The sequence below is a fragment of the Candoia aspera genome, chromosome 4 (assembly GCF_035149785.1).
Source record: "Candoia aspera isolate rCanAsp1 chromosome 4, rCanAsp1.hap2, whole genome shotgun sequence".
Lineage (NCBI taxonomy): Eukaryota > Metazoa > Chordata > Lepidosauria > Squamata > Boidae > Candoia > Candoia aspera.
The window spans coordinates 25,820,125-25,843,406 of record NC_086156.1 but is presented as its reverse complement, the minus strand read 5'-3'; the positions used below and the strand labels follow the sequence as shown (position 1 = coordinate 25,843,406).

General features: G+C 37.5%; 1 protein-coding gene across 4 annotated transcripts in view; it reads right to left on the bottom strand.

Moving 5' to 3' along the window:
* Positions 1 to 23,282, bottom strand: part of DYNC1I1 (dynein cytoplasmic 1 intermediate chain 1) — a 194,489-nt gene that overhangs the window by 52,923 nt on the left and 118,284 nt on the right. For all 4 annotated transcript variants that reach the window (XM_063303660.1, XM_063303662.1, XM_063303661.1 and 1 more), the window contains 2 exons: positions 10,162 to 10,308; positions 2,882 to 2,995 (listed from right to left, as the gene is read on the bottom strand). In XM_063303660.1, coding sequence (XP_063159730.1) covers positions 2,882 to 2,995; positions 10,162 to 10,308 — 261 coding nt within the window. The remainder of the gene's footprint in view (positions 1 to 2,881; positions 2,996 to 10,161; positions 10,309 to 23,282) is intronic.

The window sequence follows — 23,282 nt, the reverse complement described above, 5'->3', positions numbered from 1 at the left end:
AACTGGCAGGAGTTTACAACTGTTGCAGTGTCCAACAGTCACATGATTGCCATTTATGCACTTCACAGCCAACTTCTGAGAAGCAGAGTCAACGGAGAAGCTGGCAGTAAAATTGCAAATCAAGGTCATGTGATGTCTCACTTAACAACCATGGGTGATTCGCTTGACAACCATGGCAAAAATGAGGTTTTAAGTCCATGATGTCTTGCTTAACAACCATGTCACTTAGCAACAGAGTTGCCGGTTCCAATTGTGGTCATTAAGCAAGGACTACCTGTATATACAGTATTTTTCACAGGAAAAGTCATATGATCTCCACATTGGAAGAACAACTAACCAAGTTGTGGGACTATGTTTCGATGTCTAGAATAACTTTGTATCTTAAAAGTAAATTTGATCCAGAATGCAATTCAAACTGGAAATTCCTAGGCTATAATTTAACACATGGATTTGTACAATATCCAAAATGTGTTTATATTTAAAGTTTACACTTTAACATTTCAGGATTTCCAAATCAGAACAGACTTTTAGAAATACAGATAGAATTATAATCTCATTCAGTGATTTGTATGTTTTTATCATGGTTACTGATATTCATGCTCTCTTTAGTGCTTAATAGTGATTTTTAGTCTTTGAAAATGATATAATATATTCAGTTAATTAACTAAAGATATATTGAAAAACTAAACCCTCCATGACATTTGTAAATCCCTTGTTTATTGATTTGCATTTTATTTTTTTATTTTATCTTTTTTCCTGATTCTTTTTCTTGTATGTTTATATAGGTTTTTAAATATATAGTGTATAATCACTAGTATATTTTGTTATTGTTATAGTTGTTTATTATATCTCCCCAATATTTTTTTTCAAAAAAGATTATAAGGGGCCTGGAAAGAAAAAAAAAATTATGAGGAACAGTTGGAAGCACTGGGTATTTTAGCCTGCACAAGAAAAAACTGTGGACAAACATCATAGTTGTCTTCCAGAATCTGAAGGGCAGTCAGGTACAAGATGTAGCAGCTGTGTTTAGAGGTATTCCAGAAGAAGAGACAATGGGTTTCATTTACAAGGAAGTAGATTTTGGTTGCTCATCAGAAAAATATCTTTTTTTTTATGTCGGCCCTTTGAGGTAGTACAGATAATAAGCACCAACCACGGGTACTAACACCACCTTTACTGTAAGGTTACAGTAACAGAATCTTGCAAGTCTGAAAGTACCTCTCCTCTCCCTTACTTTAATTCTCCCAAAAACTAGGAACGGTCCCTTCTGAGATGCTTTCTCCATCCCCACCCCTTCAGACTCAGATTTCATTTATCAGACCATTGTCTAGGCTGCAGCTCTTCCTCCTGTCTCCCAAGATCATTCTCACATACCATTACATTGTGTCAGGAATGCTGTAGTAATGGATTCCACCCTGGGTGGGGCTTGGGCTAGATGCTCCCCAAGGTCCCTTCCAACCCCTATAGTCTATGAATATACTCTATGACTTGAAGAAGAGTACAGAATGCAAAAGCTATTGTTCTCTTACCCAGGCAAAAAGAGCCAATTTAGAAATTTCTTATTTCCTATCTTTTGCACTGCCCATCTCTTCAATATTTGAAAGGGACACTGACCTATCTACCTATCCTGAAGTTCTGTCTGAATGCACCACCATATTTTCTACTCTTCTGAGATGGGATCCACATACACTCATACACTCACATGCATAAACACATAAAACTGCAGTGTACGTCTCAAATGGGCTTAATAGAGAATAAAGAAAATTTTACTTCAACATGTAAACACACCACACCCTCTCACCCCTCTCATGTGCATGACAGAGATCTACCCATTTCATCATCCCACCAACTGATGTTCTGCTCACTGACCAATGCCTTTAAATGCAGCCCCAGTAAAAAAAAAATTGCCTACCCCTGCTCTGCATGAACTTAATTCTATGAGGGAGATAAACACAATCCTTCCCACTTCTGTCTCCCTTAGATTTCACTGCTCTTCATTGGTTCAGTAAATTTATCTGGTTCATTTCTGATATCAGAGGTGCAGTAGAATAAACTTGCTTAAAGTAACGAAGTATGGGGGAGGAGGTAGACCTTGTTCCCTATCCTTATATGAGTTTTCATATAAAGAATAAATCCTCAGCCTTGTTTATGTATGAATTGAACAAACAAGTGGATTCTGTTTCACAGTGTTTGTTAATAAGTTTCCAGACAACTTTTCTTAAAGTTAGAGATAAAAAGTTATCCCTAAGCAACTGCATCACATACATTACTGTTATTATTTTCTAAACTGGCAAATGCTGGCCCTATAAATCTTAGTCGTTCCCCTCCCCCTGCTGTCCCCATTTGATGCCCACAGATGGGTTGGGCTCCACCTCCCAAATTCCTTACTGGCTCACATTTAGTGGTTTCCAGGTTGGGGAAGATTGCCTAACAATAATTTGTGATGATAGGAAAAACATATTTGTCTAAGTTTTGTTGAGATCTGTTTGTTTATAGCAATTTCTGGGTTCAAATGAAAATCTACACCTTCACTATATGCTACACTACAATGAAATCTATTCTGACTAAACAATGTTGTAGAGTAAGCGCGATATGTACCTCAGGCAACTTGCATGATTACCTGTATTTTGGAACAGATTACTTCATTTTCACTTGAAACTGACCTGCGTATTAACGTATTACCCTAATTACATGATTTGAGGCAGAGGAAATGGGTTTTGGCTCTAAGAGGAGCCAATTGCTGGAAGCAGGCTGCACTCTTTAAAGTACATCCATGGGTTTTAGTCTGCATAGGATGTGAGGCTTTAGCTTTTAGGAATGATGTTCCATTAAGTAGGTATCAGCCATCACTTTCTTCTTGCGTAAATAAAAACAAACCCACCTGTGGAGTTGAAAGCATATCCAAACTCCAAGAACACATTTTGCCATCTGTAGAAACGGTAATGAGATTGTGAGCGTTCTGTGTTCCAACGACATTTACACAGTAGACTGGGTGCTGAAAACACACAAAATGTCAAAAAAATCTGAATGCAGATTAAAACTTTTCACTAACTGTTTAGTTGTTACTTGCAAGGGCAATTGGATGGTCATGCAAGGCTTGAGTCTCCTCCATTTGCCAAATAGGAATGCCAAAATATGATGATCCTGTACGAGATTCAAAAGTTTCCCTTCTCCCTGCTGCTTCATGTTATGCTGTTATACACCAACTGAGGTGATTATCACTGTGAAAACACTGCATTACATAGAAGAATAGATTACACCTACAAGCATATATTACCATGTTGTTGATGATTTTTTATGCTGAAAAAGTAGAAGCCAAAAAGCTTCAAATGGGGCAAAATATATCAAGAGACTCCACTGCAAGGAGGGAGGGAGGGAGGGAGGGAGGGAGGGAGGGAGGAAAGAAGGAAGGAAGGAAGGAAGGAAGGAAGGAAGGAAGGAAGGAAGGAAGGACGGACAATTTTAACTCACTTTGGTCACTCTATAAAATATTTTCAAGCAGTTCACAGCAAAAAAATATCAACACACTTTTCAATCATGGATCCATTTACGTACTAATATTCATTGAAATTAATCTGAAGTATCTGCTCCATTTTATCATATTCTAGATGTACATGGACTAATGGGAACAGCTGGGACTCAAACCCTTAACTAACCTAATCCTTAAAAGGTCTGCTGCTGAAGTCGAGGGACAGAGAATCATGACTGAGAAATGCCAAGAAATGCCATCCACAGAATTGTTGGAAGTTCTGGCAAATCCAGCATGCCACATTTGCATGTGAATTAACAAGTAAATTGAGTTGTCCCACAATGCAACTCTGAGGAAGCTGTTTGTTGCCACTCCCACTCCCACCTTCTCTCTTTCTTCTTCTCCACCAGAAGCAAGCACACAGATGTGTGCTGCTCTCCTCCATTCTGGGCACCATGTGGTAGAATTCCCCTTCCTTCCACACAGCTCCTGGCAGCTGTAGGGCTGAGAGTTTAGGGCAAAACTAAGTATTTAGAAAGGAAAGAAGAACAAAGGAACTTCATCTTTTCACCAAGATGGATGTAACAGAAGCAACAATAAACTCCATAAGAAATTATTTTACTTATCTTAACCTAATCTGTCTAAGTGTGTGATTCTTTATGCTTGGGAGGGCTGAATGTGTAAGAGCAATAACCTGTGTTTCTCTGGCATGCTTACTGAAGCTATCTAATATAATTTTCTTTTTCTGTGCCAGCTTCTAAGCTGTGTTATAAGCTCTGCTCCAATTCAGTTGGTCCTAGCAGGCCACTAAATTGGCTTCAAGAATGAGGTGAAGAAATCTTGAGATGGTAGGAGAGTAATGTATCATTTTATGTGGTACTCACTTCCAAAACAATTTTCACTGGTCACTGTTTGTTCTGTTCTGTTCATAACATTTTTATTTCCATCAAAATCAATTTGCATGTTCCCTGTCTTCCTTAATCATAACCATTCTTTGCTCTCTTTGCTACATTCTTTGCAACTATCTTATTTCTCTACATAAAGTATCTTTATCTCATCCTCATTTTTGCAGCAATAATTTCTTTATATGCATTTTTGTCAATCCCAGGCTCTTTCATTTCAACTTTCCACCAAGCATTCTTTTCCATACTACCCATTAGTGTGACTCCGCACACTGTTATGGCACTCTGTGATAATTCTTTCACTCTCTTCCAAGTGGTTTCCACATTCTCTTTCCTTAAGTCCACTTTCCATTCATTCTGTTGGGCGAATATCTTCTAATAGCTTTTCACATAGAACTCACACTTCCTTTTCTGTAATTGTTCTACTTTCATTATTGTTTCTTTCACTTCTTTCCTTTTGTTTCATGTCCATTTTTCCCCTAAGAGCCATCTTGATACTACCAAGAAATAGTCTATTCTCAGAATATCTCATTACCCTTGAAACTCTCACAATCAAAGCATGTGATTAGATTTATATTCATTCCTTTGCCATCTGTAGACATGAATAAACTTATGTTTATACCACATACTCAAAACATACCTTTCCTAAGAAATGGTTATCATTCTCATTCATTCTTGATTCTCCAAATGACCCATCCCTTTTTCTGCACTCTCTATCCATTCATTTCAGAGCACTTTTTCTCCTGGATCACATCAATTCAGAATGTATACATTTTTTCCCCTAAAACTCATGTCTGTTTTTTTCATTCTCACCAACCCCTACTTTCATATGCACCTACAACAACCTAAATGACACCAATTCATACTTTCAATCATACATTTTGTCCCTCCATTAATGATTAAATGTATTCTTCCCCACTTATATTACCTTCACTCAACAAGATCAGACCGTGTTCATTTAGAACTATTACATCCTTCTAAAACTATTACATCCTTCTAAAAGTCTTAGTTTTCTTTTTTCCCCCCTTTCATTTATTAATTCATGCTCATTACCATTTACTCTTCTTACATTTGAAGTTATAATCTTCCATATACCTTGGTTGGCATCAGATGGGCCACAAGTATTGACTTCCATCACCCACTATGACTTTAGTCAGTCAAGACACACTCTCTCTCTCTTTCTTTCTTTTTTTCTTTCCAATATAGAGAAGTGTGGACTAAGTTACCAGTCCTAGTCATAGCCATGTCACATGAAGCATTCCCTACTAACACTGAGGATAGTAGTTATCAATATTGACTCCAAAGCATTCCAGATGTGGTTCCTCTGTCCTGTCCTGTCCTGCCCTGCCCTGCCCTGCCCTTTCTTTCAAATATTTCTTCATAAATATACACATTGGAACTCCACAGAGGGAGAAATAACTGTAGAGGGTTTCATGGAGATACGAAACACCTCATCTGCTTTAAATCTTCTTCTTCCAGAACTGCTTTTTCAAAAACTGACCGCTGAAATTTACTGATTGATTTACATGAATTTATATACCACCCACCTTCTAAGAATCCAGATGGTTTACATTAACATTTAAGAACACATTTGCACATATTTTGATAGTGATTTGAGAAGAACTTCATATACTGTACATACATTTCTCCCCACCCCCACCCCTGAAGAAATGAGCTTTGTAAGCGTTTGGAACCATAAACACCACATAAGAACTATAACTCACTGAGTGCATGTGCACAAGCATTCAAACTGAGCTTCTTGATTCTGAGGCTCTGGGATCTGAACTACTTTTCAATATGTCTAAATATATCTCCATTTGCCTCTTACTCATTTGTCTAACAGAAGCAGCCTTTCACATGTGCTCTGTATGAAATAACCTAAACCTAAGTCATTTCATATAGAAGTTTACTGGACATTTGCCCTCCTCACTATGGTGCTTATGCAAGCTGGTAATATAGTCCCCTAAATTGGGAACTGCAAGGGCGAAAGGGGCCAAAGTTCAAATAGGTGGGGCACCATTCAGTAGCATGAGAATGGCTTCCGATTTTCCTCACAGCACTTTCTTGGGCAAAGCCTGGCTTTAATAAGACCTGTCAGCTGTCAATTTCATAAGCAATAAATCTCACTGCAGACTGAAAAAGATGTTTCTAATACCAAGTGGGAGGCAGGGAAAGGGGGAGATGGGAACGCCAACTGTACTTTTCAGAGAAACTCCCTGGGTTCTTTCCTGTCCCAGAAGAAGATGCCATCTTGTTTTTATTTATTTTGGAAATGAAATCATCATGCTAGAGGTTTCATTTAAAAAAGAATAATTAAAATTTCCTGTTATCCCAAATGCAGATGTGCAGTGGGTGTGAAAGAAAATTAGGGAGCAATATGTGATGTGGTTCTTTCCCTGTGAATCTTGGCATCAATTCACAGGAATAAACTCAGGAAATTTAGAAGCCAGTGGCTGGTGGCAACAAGTTATGTATATTCCAGTTGGGGTTGGGGGACAAAGAGCAATTCTTATTTAGTACTGAACTACTGGCTAGCTTGTTACAGTAAGCTTGTACATATTGTTTCATTCTCAAGATAAGAGCAGCACATGTCTAGACAGCTGTTGTTACATCTATGTTTTGATGGTCTTTCAGTACACTGTCTCTGAACTCGTTAAGAAGAACAGGTAATCTCATGTACATTCATGAGGACTAGGCATGCTCCATCAAAATAATTCTGTCATGGTGCATTCAGATGAATCTTGACAACTTCAGCTATTTCTTAAGAGAGAGTATATCAGTTCTCTGAGCATTATGGTTTGAAGTCATATTGATTATTTCCAAATATGACATTTTGGATTTATTATACTATGCAGGCAACACATACTTACACATACAACAAATTGAAGTTCCAAATCAAATCACTATACATTTTGGTATACATTTTGTTCTAAATATTTCTTACTTATTCTGAAAAGGTATAATTTTCAGACAGGGCATGTTGCAGACCCCGTCTGTAAGAGAATTCCGTCTGGCGGGGTCCACGAGGCAGGCCTTCTCTGCAGTAGCTCCCGCCCTCTGGAACATCCTGCCCCCGGAGGTGAGGCTAGCCTCATCGCTCCTGGCCTTCCGGAGGAATCTGAAGACCTGGCTCTGTCACCTTGCTTGGGGTGGGGAGGGGGGTAGTTAATCCTGGGGATGGCTGGCACCTTAAAGTGCTCCTAACACACATGGACTGAGTTACATCTCTTTGCCACTTGGATTTTATTCTTACTCTTATTCTTATATTGATATTGATATTGATAATTGTATTTATATTTTATGTATTTGTATTTATATTTTATGGTTATTGTTTTGATTGATTGCTTTTATTGTAAACTGCCGAGAGTCCCTCTTGTGGTGGGGAGATGGGCGGTGGCAAAATTTGAAAAGTAAATAGATAAAATAAATAAATAAAATGGCAATAGATGGAGAAAAATCAGATTTTTCAACATTAGGACAATATTTTAAATTATCTGTATACTGTCTGTTATTTTCCCATATTACTAAATAATTTTCTTAAAATGACAGTGTTTACAGATGTGACTTGATGACCAGAGGTAATCAGAACATCATGACTGGACTGGTAGACTAACCTAACTCTCGGATGTGCATTGCTCAATTCATTATAAAAATACTGATTCCAGAAATTTGGGGTAAAATATTTCTTTTTGATAAATGGCCTTGTATTAACAGCATTGCTACCAGAATTAATTGTTGAAAATTGTGTCTGTCTGTCTGTGTGTATAAATGTTATAACTTTCAGATTATGACTTTCAAATTCATCCTGGACATAAATACTGTGAAGAGTCTTCATTTAATAATCTTTTAATGGTATTGTATTAGTTTTAACAAGCTCCAAGCCTGGTTACTTTCAATTCCATTAAGGAAGATCCAGACGGGTAGGTATTTACATAAACTAATCATTGCAAAATTGCATGTAACACTAAGTCCTATCATTTATTTACTCTTTATTGAATTGATATTATTTTATAATTAACTGCAACTATCAGGTAAAAAGACAATATTTTCATTAAGAAAGCACCATAGATAAGATACAATTTTCCCCAAGTCATTTATCATTTTCCACACTGCTAGACAGTTCATGGTGGGGAAGGAACAGACATGACAGAGGGGCCTGTATTACATCCATTTTCCATTAAACCAAAGCTCCTAATGGACTCCCCCAAAAAAGGTAGAGAAATAAAAGTTTAGATGCATAGTCTCTGCAGCACTTCCCCAATCTCCATACAATTCCATTTAATTTTTGGGAGGGGAGGGAAGAAAAACGAGATAACCAATAATGTCATAATATATAGTGTGAATTATTGATATCCTATAATTAATTATTCCAGTACAAATTAATCTTAACTGTTTAATCATTCTATAACCTTGCAAGTTTACACTTCTGTTTAAAAGTTAATACTTTTTTTAAAAAAGCAATCTGATTATTAAACTACAGTGAAACCTTATTTTAACAGAATAATGGGAGAGGTGGTATCCATTATTCCCACCTCTCCCTTAAATTGAAGAATATATCATCACACCAATGAAATGACCTAACTATGCTAATTATATAATTACATTACTTGCATAATGATGTTAATACACAAATAACATAAATCGTAAGAGAATTTGGCCCACTACATCCAGATTTAATTGCACTGAGTTCTGGAAAACTGAAGTTTCACTGTAATTATTTCTTGAAGAGGCATTCATAAGATAAAGGTTTTTCAACAGAGCAGAACTAAGCCATCTTCTGTGAGATGACTTCTAGACTTCAACCTCATTTTTACAGGTCAGTTCTCTATTTCAGGAGTAGACATATTTTTTCCTTCTATGTGGTACAGTGGGGTAGTGAGCTATACTGCCACTGGAAGGAGAAAGACCGGTTTTTGCCACTGGAAGGAGAAAGACCAAAGTTTCAGATTTTTCCCATTCTCTTTTTAATTTTGAATTATCTTTAAAATCTTTTTATAGATGGACTAGGCCTACCAGAGCCTTTTTTATTTAATTTATTTGTGTTGGGAAACCATATCTTTGTTATTTAATGGTTTTCTGACAACCTTCGGCAGGATGCTCTTGGGAAGTTCTACGGATGCACAGTTGCAGTGTGCACAGCATGACAGGTTATCAAAGGACAATCCTCAAGATGAAAGTCATCCTATTCCAAATCAAATTTAAAATGAAGAACCCTAAAAAAGGGAGAGCAGGAACCCTGAAGTTGCCAATCAGAAAATATTGTAACATGATGCTTCACTATGAAGATGTATACTGTATTTTAGCATATTAACATATGCTACCTTTCAGTCTTTTTTTTTTTTTTTAAATAGCTGATATGTAAGTGGCCATTCTAGGAATATTAGTCTTGGGTCTTCTCTTGGTTTTCTCTGGAATGTATATACAAGGTTATTTACCAAATTTGGAATGGCAAATTTACCATGATTTGAACCAAACAGAGCTGAAGGCTTTCGGGGCTATTATTCCATAAGCTTTCTCATGCATTATTTTCCACCCCACTCTAAAGCAATTAACTCCTTTTGGCCACAGACGGAGAGAAGGATGGACCAAGAGTACCAGTGAAAGCAAAGCAGCTTAGGACTTCAGTAAAACGAAAGGAATGGGCACTATTCCTGACTAATCATTTGCAACCCTACTATCCCACCCTCTATCCCAACCCCCACTATCTCCAAAACTGCTTTTATTTTTAATATGTAACAGCTTTACATGCTGACATCCTGCTAATTTCATAAATCACTAAATAATCCTTACCGTATGCGCAGCTGCAGAAAGGGGTGTACGCTGAACTGGTGTCCTTCTGTGACTACGATTGTCCCACAGCACAATTTGGCCAGAATAGGTTCCTCCAACCACAAGGTTTGGATGAAAGCGAGCAAAACAGACGGACATCACAGAGGACTAGAACGAATGAAAAAGTGTGGAGGATATTAAAAGGTTTTACTTTAATTGTAAGTCTCCTTATTTTGTTTTCAATTAGGAAAGTGTTCCTGAATTAATATCTGAGACAAATATTCCTTTGATGCTTCATTCATTGAATTTTAGTTTTAGTTTTAAGTTTTAGGAAAATACAGTTGGTTCACATGTGCATACTGACTGATTTATGCAAAATATATATATTTTATACCATTTAGGACTTCACAACAGAATGTGTGTGTGTGCGTGCACTTTCAAAAATTTAATAGTGGAATAATATGCCCCCTATTTTTAAATTATTCAGTTAATGGCACAAAGCATCCACATGCACCCACACCCAAAAGCAGCTTTCTACTTCCCATGTTGTCTTCCTTCTTTGCCAATGTCAGTGACAATTTGGCTGTTTTTTTGCCTCTGACATCTAAATTTGGGTCAAAAGATGATATATAGCTAATTATTACCAAACATAAATAGTTATATTTATGGAAGAATATATGAACTAATTCTACTAAACAACATTACAGAAGTAAAATTAAGTTATGAGGAAGGTCTCTTCAGGCTGCTAGATCTCAGATGGCTTAGTCACACATCCAAACCATCACTGGATCCTGAAAATATCAAGTCATGAACTGACATGTGTTGAACTGACTGGAAGAACTCAAATGACAACTGATACAGGTAAAAATCTCAAAGCTACCCATGATAAAAGTACCTTAGACAGAAGTTCTAGTTGGTGTGGACCAGTCCCAATGCAGTAAAATTATCAGAAAGTACCACCCAATACCCTCAATACTATTTTTCTTCCATTAGAAGTTTCATGTGCTCATCTGTTGCAACTATTTCCTAATTTTTAGCAAATTACTTTTTAAGAAACTACCCATTTAGGAAAATTAATTTTGGGAAATTAATATCTCCAAAATTTCCTATACCATTTATTAAATAACTATTTTATTTTACTATTTGCTGTCATTTAATCATTACTCATATGCTAAATAAAATGTCAAAAAAGTAGTAGTTAGCATTATTTTCAAAGGGTATTCTTTGTCATGAGTATGCTTGTAGAAATACCCAGCAAAGAGCCCTTAAAATTCAGCAGCTGCATAATCTGCCATTCCATTTTTGCAAGTTGTAGCAAATCTGAAAAAAAACAGATAGTTTTTTTATACTGAAGTGAGGAAGAACTGTTTTAATCAGACCATATTTTTCATCATTGACGACAAACCTTGCATGAAGTGACAGTAGATAGACAATTTTCAAATACAGTATCTGCAGCACTGGATATATTTTGTTTCCTTCGCTCTCTCTCACACATACATATACATACACATATAAACTATACTGAAGAAAGCAGCAAGAAGGATTTTCAAGAAATGTAAAGCACCTAAGGACTGTGCTGGTAACAGTTCAGGGGGAGATGCCTCCACAGGGCAGATGTTTCCCACCTCTAGGTTAAATGGTACATGACCATATAATGCATGCAACTTTCTGATATACAAAGCTACCTGTGAGCTTATTGACTTAACAATTAGCGTCCCTGTGCAAGTGGAATATACAAAAACACTGAGTAAAACCAAGATTTGGAAAGGAACAAGCATCGGTACTTATTTGTCGATCTGGCATAACTAGCCCATGGAATTGTAGCCCATGTTCTTGGTTGGTATGAATTGACTGCAATATGATCTTTTGAAAAATAATAGAATCTTATATACTTCTTAACAGTAGCTCATAAGCTTCCTGCTGGACTAAAATATTCGACTAGATGGACTTGGTCCAGAAAGACTCCTGTTCTCAGTTTTTATATTGCCTATATATCACTGAGTTCAGAAGGAACAGATCTGAAAATGCTCATTTTCTACAAGCTGAGGCTGTGCTGTTTTTATTTTGGATAATTAATGCAGGCCAGATTTGGATTAGTGATGGCACATCCCTTAACCGCAGATGAACACACTCATAACAGATAGTCATTTGCATTATCTTGGATAGGAAGCCGACCTCAGTGCCCACATCTGACATACACATGGTGTGAACTGGCAGCTTGTATCAGTGTTCATATGTAGGCATGGCTTTCTGCCAGAAAAAAGAGTGCTAAATAAAAATTATACCAATATAAACAAGACTTGGGTTTGCATTTGCTGAAGTATCTTCTTCAACGATGTTGCTTCCTGGGGTATTCAGTGGGGGGTGAAATACTATTTCATTTGACAACTGTGGAAATATGAAGAGTTAAAGAATATATTTACCCAGCAGGATTTCTCACCTCCAAATACTGACTCATGAATGGGGATTGTGTGTTTCCAACATTCTCTCAGAAGATGTGGTTGAAAGCAAACAAATGGATGGGAGGTACACAAGAGTTCTGACATTGAAGGTTCAGCCTGAAGGGCTGCAAGCCTTTTTATAATACATGAACAGAGCATCTTTTTTCTTCATTTTCCTTATCTGTCCAGTTATCTCTTTTCCTCCCCTCATCCCCATCTAGTTTTGTTCTCCCCCTTCCCTTTCTTCCCCTTCCCATGCCAATAAAGGGACCTAGAAATGTCTAAAAAAAGACTTAAGTTTTTTCTTTACTCATTTACGAGGTCTAAAGTAGTCCTCCAATCAAACTTTAAAAATCATTTGCCAGACCAGATTTTCTGGGCAGGGGACAGGGTGGGGAAAAGACTGGACAATTGAAACAAATCTCAATGAAACAAATTTCAGTTTCTCAAATCTATTAAGAAATGAGTAACCATCCAAGTGATGTATACCATGGAGATTAATTTACAATCACAGAAGTCAAGACAAATAAAAGCTAAGAAAATAATAAAGATACTATAAAGTTTAGAAAGTCAGCAAAAAAATATATTGCATATTAATTCCTCTACAGAAGTTTATCCCAGTGTCTAAATATTTGCAGTGAAGACACTGAATAGATCTCCCTAGAAGGGGCATGTCAAAGTGGGAGGATGCGCTGTAGAAAAAGTATTTCACTGGTAATGCCCCCCCCCAGTAGATACTACAGAAACAATTATTTGAATCAACTAAAGAACCCCCCCCCATTTCCAAATCAAATAGAACTTTAAAAACACTACATATTAGAATACTAGAATACTACAGAACTTTAGAAATGGCAATTCTAGCTCAGATTCTGCAGGTAAGGAAATATTGTGATTTTTAGCTTATATTTATATATCCATAAAAGTTTATGAGATCATGATGGGTGTACACAGAAATTACTTTCTCTCCCAGACATTGCTGGCCAAGTGAACAGACAGGATTACAGCTAGATTTTATGTATCTTTTTAGTACACTCCAAAATATATAGTAAAGATCCTGTAAAATAAATTGTACTGAAAAGTCAATCTTACTATAATCATCACAAAGAAGACATTTTCATTTGTTTCCACACAGTATCACTGCATAACAGGATTTACTGAGGTTTTTTTTAAAGAAAGCTTACTATCCATGACTGAAATGCCAGAAGTATCAATGAAAAGCGATCCAGCATTTGCTTCAGTAAAAAGCATCAACTTTTAAATTCTATCTATTAAATAATTATCATTCTTTCAGATGTGGTCAGCTTGTATTGCTTGTTCTATTATTGTATCTCCATTTAATAGTTAGGGAAGGATATTGCAGATTTTGGAGCTGGAAATTACTTGTGGTATCAGACAGAGAAATGAGATTTCCCCCAAATAAAAAAACAGTTCATAGACTTTGCATAGATTTTCTGTGTGTGTGTGTGTATGCAAAAAAGGAGAAAAGAAAAAGAAAAGCAAACACTTCAAACCAAATGTCAAAATCCCATTTAATTAAAAAAAGGAAGTTTAGACTTTCATATGGCATGTGTTGACATCTATTCCTTTGATTTACAAGGGTATGGACTGGAGGGAGCAGATTGCTTTATTCAAGAAAAATAATATAGGAAAGGAGGGCGATTTGACAGGAAAGAGTGTAGGCTGCCTTAACTTTAGTGCTTGTTAAAACATGAAGGATTAATGGCAAAAAGGGAGGGATGAATTGTGAATGTCTCCAGTAGAGGATCTTCAAAAATGTTTGGGGTTTCTAAGAATGTCTCATGCAACCACATGAAAAGAGAGCCAGCTACACAGCTCTCTAAATCCAAAACTGGTATCGTTCTACTCCTACCATCAAACCAACTGACTTGAAATAGAGCCACAAATTGAATTTATTTTTATTGAAAAAGTACTAAGTCCTTAAAAGTAGGAGAATGGTGCATCAGGAAATCCAGAGACTTCAGAGCAACATTCATAATGCAGGTATGCAGCTGTGCTATCATTCAAAAAGCTTGCTCTGGGGAGAATCTGATGCCAATGTCTGCCTTTTCTAAAGAACCGCCATTTTGTTCACATGCAGCTTCTCCAAAATGGATTAGCTGCTTTATAAAAAAGGGAAAGAACAAGTTTATCAAATCTATTACATTAAATTGGAGTGCAGAGATCTCAGTGGAGAGGATTTCTTTAACTGGAAAAAAAATTGGAAGCCTTAAGTTCAGGCTTTATGGGGGTGATTTTGAACATGCCCTGGTCATTATTACAGAGAGTAGCCCAATATGTTTGAATCCCTGGACTACTGGCCCAGGCCATATTGGTGCCCCCCATATTACAAGTTTACTCTTACTTCACTGAAGACTGTCCCCATCACATCTGAGGGCAGCAGGCAAACAGGAAGGCAAGGGTGGTTGTGTGATGTGTTCTCCATCTAACACTTTGTTGCCACTCTTTGGCATCCCCAGCATCCACCTCCTGAGGTGACCACTCCACTGATGGTAGGGCCTGACCAGTCCAACAATAATTATTTTGGTCAAGGACTGACCAAAAGAGGTGGTCAGAGTACCATGTCTTAGACACATCCTGCTGGCCAAATTGTTGCAGTCTTCCATAAAGCTATCTAATCATTATTTATAACCTTCAGGCATATCAAGTGCCTATCAAAAGTTAGGTTAGTTTACTTAAGTGGTTTGAAATGGATACTTCTCAGATCATCTACTTAGCCAACATGTTATCCCAGGCCTTTTTTTTCAATATGCTTTTTAAAAACTGTCCCAGACATTTCTGAATATTAGCAACATGTTCAAGAAAACAGACTCATGATAGCACAGATGAAACAAGCCTTACTACTGCACATACAAGTAGATTGGCTCATTTGCTCAAAAAGCAAATCTGCTCACCATGGAAGTGATTTTACAAGCTTGTTCCAATCCCTTCATCTGCAAAAGGAGTATGTAACCACTTCTCTCCCATTTCCTCATATACATATTAGTCAAATTACTTCAGGAATTTTTGGAAGACTTGCAAACCGAATATGGAACTTTTACCTCTGTCTCATTCACTTTATTTTTGGGGATTGCACCAAGATTACAGTACAGGCCAGTCAGTTCCTATCTTGTAAGTGCAGACCCATATATAAGTCCAATAAATACACAAATCAATTTTCAGCAAGAAATAAAGTGAATTATAGAAACAAAAAGTCCAATTTTGGGAATACATTATAGCTGTTTTTAATTGTATAGTTCCATGCAAGTGGTAATTGTACACATTTCTAAGGAACATGACATTGTTTAAAACTCTAAACATAAAACAAAATATCCTTTTTAAATACACTTAAAAAGAGGTTATCCTTCTGTCCTTCCACCCCTTATTCAATCAAACGCCACACACGTAACTTGCTTTTATAAATGACCTAGAAAAACTGGGAAGCACGAAAAGTAGGAAAAAATGTCCCCTTTTGCAACAATTTATTATATGCTTTTATGCCTTTTAACCCTCAGCCTGATCACCAATTAAAAAAAATATAAGAAACATCATTTTCCTTTTTCCCAGAAAGGCATGCCACAATTTTCACTCTTCATTTTTGTCAAAAAATATTTAATTGAACTAAGCACCTGATGTTAAAAGGGTTAAATACAACACAGGTAGCTACAAAAGAAGCCCTTCAGCTTGTTAATGAACACCGTCCTTCCCCTGCAAGACCACCCTCCTTTCAAATAGGTGGTAACTCAATCTCTGCGTTAACTCTGTTGTGTTTGGGAGTCCTCCAAGTCAAGGAACTTGGTGTGATAAGTCATAACGAATTGTCTATAATAATTCACAGAATGTTCCTAACTATTAACTAAACTCAAGTAAAATGTCTTTTAATTTGGCTTTACAGATCCTTTTTAGTTGCTTTTATTTTTCATTTCTCCCAGTGTGTTGAAACAGGGAAACCCCAGAGGCCCAGAAGCAAAATGTTCAATTAAACCCCTTTACTTCTTTCTTACCACATCCTATGTCAATAATTTTTCCTCCACTGATTATTGTCTGTTAAAGTCAATGGCCCAGTAAAATTGTGGCCCAGTAAAATTGTGACTACATGTTAACTGGTTAGTTAAATCAGTGTGAAATAATTGTTAAGTTGTCACTGTCGAGATTGAAGGCCTCAATTATTGGAAACATACTGGTTTACTTTGGGCCAGTGATTCACTCTCAGCCAACCTACCTTGCAAGGTTCTGGTTGGAGTAAAACGAAGAGAAAGCTCTATGTAGGCTGTCTTTAGCTGACAAGAAAGAGAAAGGAAGAAGAGGAGGAAGGTATTGGCCTAAGACAAATATTTAGAAGAATGTTAGAGCATCTTTTCACAAAAGCTGATGTAACAGAACTACGATAGCACCATTCATTGTAGAAAGAACAAATTTCACATTCTTCAGTCTGAGCCCAACACGGCCTTTCAGAGGCACTGCTCTCATCTTTCTGAGAATTGAACTGGACATAAAGGGTCACCGCCCAGAGTCCTTCTTTTGGGGGACATGGACGGGAATTAAATCTGAATAATAAATAAATTAAGTAAATAAATAAATTACAAGGTAACTAGTTTACAAATTAAATGCAACTTCTGCTGTCATCTGAATTCTCATCCATGCAGCTCTGATGGAATCTTAAGAGGTCACCAATGATCCTGGCAAATTTAAAAGCAGGCCTAAGGAAATCTAAGGGTAGATAGGCACATGTTTATCATGTTAAATTCCTTGATTTACATTTCTTCCTTTGTTTTTTAAATCATTGACATTTAGAATTCTACAGTTTGTCATTTGGGCATACTTTTATAATTACAGTAATCCCTTATCTTTTTGATTTAAATATTGCTTCTGGGAAAGTCTGAGAAACTATTACAGTCGCCCAAAGCCATCCCTTCCATTAATGTATCATTTACAAATCATGTCAGTGAGTAATTAGCCATAATCTAAAATTAATTGAACATTGCACTAAGCTATCTTGATAGTTTGGGAAATAAGCTTAAGTAAGCAAAGGTGTGGTATTAAACAGCACAGGCTGTTTCTGAGTATTGGACATGATTGGATGGATTAAAAAGAAGTAGAAACAATAAGTGATAAACCAGTTTTACTCTGTAGCATGGATATACTTTTACTGTATAGATGTAGAATATTTTCAAAATATATTAGGAAGGATGATAACCAAGCAGTAAAGAAATCATCTTGTATGTACTGGATTTTCTTTTGCTTCATCCTTCTGCCCTGCTGCTCAGTACTTTCTATTTGACTCTTCCATCTCTTTGATGCTTCCTGTCTGGTTACTCCCAATTAAATCAGCACTAGATACTCTTGGAGGCTCTTAAAGCTGATATGGGAGCACTCCAGATTCTTAATCGGATCCATGTGTCAAATGAGCAGTGCAGTCCTGTACTTACTTACTAAGAAGTAAGCCTCAGTGGACTTTAACTTTCTACCAGCAAAATGAATATGGAATTGCTGCCTAAGCGAGATGCTTCAGCTGACTGTGGTAGTAACATACAGGAAGAAGTCCAAAACCAATTATTAGAGAAATACCTTATGCCAATTCAAAATCGCACAGTACAGTAGTCTTCACCTTTTCACTTTCTAGAACTTTTCATCAGACCAAAAAAAGGAAAGGAAAGGAAAGGAAAGGAAAGGAAAGGAAAGGAAAGGAAAGGAAAGGAAAGGAAAGGAAAGGGGAGAGGCAGATGAAAAGTAGAGGATGTGGATGTCCAAGCTGTGAATCTGTATTTAGTTAAAGTCTTGATGTTAAGTAGGAATATGTTGTAGACATCCAAATTAGGCTCTGTCAGGTGCCAGGATGGTGTCATGTTGCACGTAGGACTTTGTCAAAAGCTACTAGGATAAGTCATCACTACTGATTTCACTATATGTGAAGATTCATATGGATTCATTTACGACATTCTGTGTTTACTTTTCTCTGCTTACTTTCATCTGTTTTTCCCTAAGCTTAACAAAAATAAATAAATAAAATGAAAATAGCCCCAATCTACAGAGATTGTATGATCAACCTACAAGCCACGTGGTCCCTTAGCCCCCTTTTTGCCACCCTCCAGCATTCTCAGCTTGCATCACCAGAATCTGGCAGCAGAATGTCCCATGTGGGCCTTTTTCTGGTGGGAAGAGTAGAAGAAGGATGAAGGCGGAAGTGGTTTGTTGTTCAAACCTCCCACTCCTATTCACACTGAAATCCCCTTCAAAAACAGACCAAAAATATTCAGTTCTGCACCTTCCAAAAATGTCATAATATCACTGATGGTCTCCTGCAACCCTTTGGAAGTTTGCAGGGGGAGGAGTCAAAGCCTGACACTTTCAAATGTTGCCCACATCTGAAACAGAGATAGTGTCCCACCAATTATCATCCCAAAGATTTTGGTAATTTTGGCATTTGCTGTGGTAGCAACCATCACTATTTTTATAACTACAAGTTTAATTATTCCTCACAAATGGAGTAGTCTGTGCAGTGGAACAGACTTCAGGTATCTCTCTGAGGTGGGACTTTTCACCAGCCTTTTATGGAATAGACTAGCCTGGTTCCAGGCTGTTTCCTTCTGACTTTGACAGAACTAACTCTCACATCTCTGAAGCAATTTTTTTAACAGACTCATTGTGATGCTTCTCCTACTTGCCACTAGGGAATGCACAAATATTGTCACAATTAGTGTGTACTTCCATTACTTGTCACCATGGTTCTTTTTAAACAGAGAAATTTTATTTTTTTAAAAAATACTCCCTTCTTCTCTGGGACATGCAAGGAATGTAGTTAGCGGAAGAGAAGGAATCGCCAAAGCTCTCTAATGAAGAATTCTCATCACCACAATTAAACTACATTTCTCAGATTCTTTGGAAAAGTCAAAAGAGTTAATGTCATAAAACCAATATAAGGTTGTCACGTAGGCAGGTCCCTGAAAGAACAGTTAAAAGTAGAACAAGGAACCTGTAGGAAAGCTGCAACCAAGTGTAACAACTTGTGAGAAATGTTCAGTGATAGTATAGTCCAGTGTTCCTCAACCTTGGCAACTTTAAGATGTGTGGATTTCAACTCCTAGAATTCCCTGGCCAGCATGGGAATTCTGGGAGTTGAAGTCCACACATCTTAAAATTGCCAAGGTTGAGAAACACTGATATTGTAAAACAACCTAGTTGGAAAACTGCATTAAACCTTACAGCCAGTCATGAACAGTCATCGTTTATCTGCTATAAAAAGATTTTGTTGTTTATTCGTTCAGTCGCTTCCGACTCTTCGTGACTTCATGGACCAGCCCACGCCAGAGCTTCCTGTCGGTCGACACCCCCAGCTCCCCCAGGGATGGGTCTGTCACCTCTAGAATATCATCCATCCACCTTGCCCTTGGTCGGCCCCTCTTCCTTTTGCCTTCCACTCTCCCTAGCATCAGCATCTTCTCCAGGGTGTCCTGTCTTCTCATTATATGGCCAAAGTATTCCAGTTTTGCCTTTAATATCACTCCCTCAAGTGAGCAGTCTGGCTTTATTTCCTGGAGTATGGACTGGTTTGATCTTCTTGCAGTCCAAGGCACTCTCAGAATTTTCCTCCAACACCATAGTTCAAAAGCATCTATCTTCCTTCTCTCAGCCTTCCTTATGGTTCAGCTCCCGCAGCCATATGATACTAAGGGGAATACCATTGCTTTAACTATGCGGACCTTTGTTGTCAGTGTGATGTCTCTGCTCTTAACTATTTTATTGAGATTTGTCATTGCTCTTCTCCCAAGGATTAAACATCTGATTTCCTGACTGCAGTCAGCATCTGCAGTAATCTTTGCACCAAAGTCCTTCACTGCCTCTACGTTTTCTCCCTCTATTTGCCAGTTATCAATCAAGCTGGTTGCCATAATCTTGGTTTTTTTTTGAGGTTTAGCTGCAGGCCAGCTTTTGCACTTTCTTTTTTCACCTTCATCATAAGGCTCCTCAGTTCCTCTTCGCTTTCAGCCATCAAAGTGGTATCATCTGCATATCTGAGATTGTTAATGTTTCTTCCAGCGATTTTAACTCCAGCCTTGGATTCCTCAAGCCCAGCATGTCGCATGAAGTGTTCTGCATACACGTTGAATAGGTAGGGTGAGAGTATACAGCCCTGCTGTACCCCTTTCCCAATCTTAAACCAGTCCGTTGTTCCGTGGTCTGTTCTTACTGTTGCTACTTGGTCGTTATACAGATTCTTCAGGAGGCAGACAAGATGACTTGGTATCCCCATACCACTAAGAACTTGCCACCATTTGTTATGGTCCACACAGTCAAAGGGTTTAGAGTAGTCAATAAAACAGAATAGATGTTTTTCTGAAACTCCCTGGCTTTTTCCATTATCCAGCGGATATTGGCAATTCGGTCCCTAGTTCCTCTGCCTTTTCTAAACCCAGCTTGTGCATCTGGCAATTCTCGCTCCATGAATTGCTGAAGTCTACCTTGCAGGATCTTGAGCATTACCTTACTAGCATGTGAAATGAATGCCACTGTTCGATAGTTTGAACATTCTTTAGTGTTCCCCTTTTTTGGTATGGGGATATAAGTTGATTTTTTTCCAATCTGATGGCCATTCCTGTGTTTTCCAAATTTGCTGGCATATAACATGCATTACCTTGACAGCATCATCTTGCAAGATTTTGAACAGTTCAGCTGGGATGCCATCGTCTCCTGCTGCCTTGTTATTAGCAATGCTTCTTAAGGCCCACTCAACCTCACTCTTCAGGATGTCTGGCTCTAGCTCACTGACCACACCGTCAAAGCTATCCCCAATATTGTTATCCTTCCTATAGTCTTCCGTATATTCTTGCCACCTTTTCTTGATCTCTTCTTCTTCTGTTAGGTCCTTGCCCTCTTTGTTTTTGATCATACCATCATATCATAAGAAGATAATATCTGCTATAAGGAGAAAAAAATAACCCAGAATACTGCAAAAGTGTTATGGGGATTTGTGTGTTTGGGGGGGGGAGGGGGGCTGGAAATGAAGGCTCTTAGTTTGTTTTTCTACACCTGGACAGTAAGTGGAGTGTGAAACAAACTGCCACTTGCAAATATAGCTTAATTTTCATCAGATCCTCGCATAAGCCACTTAGATGATAAAAGAAACTCCTCCATATGTGCAAGCTGGTTTGCATACATGGAAGATATTCTCCATGTCATAGCCTAATATTAAAATCGTAGTCGCTACTTTATCTGCACAGCTTTACACTTGTATCTGGAACTGAGTTCAAAACAGCAGAGATCCCAGTATGAATGAAACAACTAGCAAGACAAAGAGTTACTACAAATCGTTTATCTACTCGTGACTTAATTCAAATATTTCTCTTTTCAGCCACCCAGAGTCATATTTCAAATATATGAGTATAAATGTTGACCATGTTCTTCATTATAAAATTTATAGCCATTTGCTATGTATCCACAAACAATAAGAAAGTGCAGTATAAAGGAGCAGTCATAACCACAAAAATACTAAACGAATTTGTTATATGAGCTGCCAAAATGAATTCAGGATAGATCTTAATCCAGACCCATAAATATTATTTTATGGATAATAAAAATATTTTGGTTGTTTCAATAGGATTTTTTCTTATGAATTAAAAGACTCTAGTTTTTTTCTCATGGTACATTTGTTTGCCATTTCCTCCTCACGTTGTTTTGACTTTAAATCTTGCTCACACACTTTCTTCATTTAAAATCCTTTTCAAGATAATTTGATGGAATATGTGTATGTAGGAGGTGGGGGATTCAATTATATATTCAGTACTATTTTCTCTATATTTTCAAAAAGTCCTGCAGAGATATGTGCTTGACAGAGAAATGGGGCAAAGGATAGGGCAGGGATACTTCCCCAAGGTATGTAGAAAGTATGTGGACTTTTACATAAAAAGTAACCGGAGTTCCTAAGGACAAAATTAAATTCTCCTGTTCGAAATCATTTACTGAGTGAAACAATACTGCCTTGTAATTTAAAGAATCCACGGTAAATGTTATGTTTTGCAGTGAAGATATCCACTTTGTACATGGCATGTATTTAATGGAATGCACTTTTGTATTCCCATCAACGTATGCATTCGATTGGAGACCAATATTCAGAGGCCATCAGTGGCCTACTACGACTTAATTTGCAAGTTTTGTTTGTTTGTTTACTGGATTTATTAGGTTGCCTAACTCAAACAGTGTGACTCTAGGTGGCATACAATAGAAAAACAAACAATAATTCAAAAGAACCACATTACATTCAAACATACACAATATAAAAATATGAAATACAAAATATAAAATGGCAGCCAAACATAATACTAAAAACAACCAAAAGAGAACTCCACTTAACTAGACCCAAAGACCTGGGAAAAAACCAGGTCTTAATGACTTTCCTAAAGGTGAGCAGAGTTGGGGCCTGTTGTATATCGGGGGTGGGGGGGATTATTCTAGAACCCAGAGGCAGCCACCAAAAAGACACTGTTCCTAGGTCTTGTAAGATGGCAGAGTTTAAAAGAGGGAACCTGGAGCATGCCCTCCCTATGGGAGCATATGGGGCAGACAGATGTTCTTGGGAGAATGCAGTCAAGCAAGTAACCTGGTCCTATGCCATGTAGGACTTTAAAGGTGATAACCAGTACCTTGACTTGCAGCCAAAAGTCCATTGGAAGCTAGTGAAGCACACAGGGTAGCTGTGTTACATGAGCA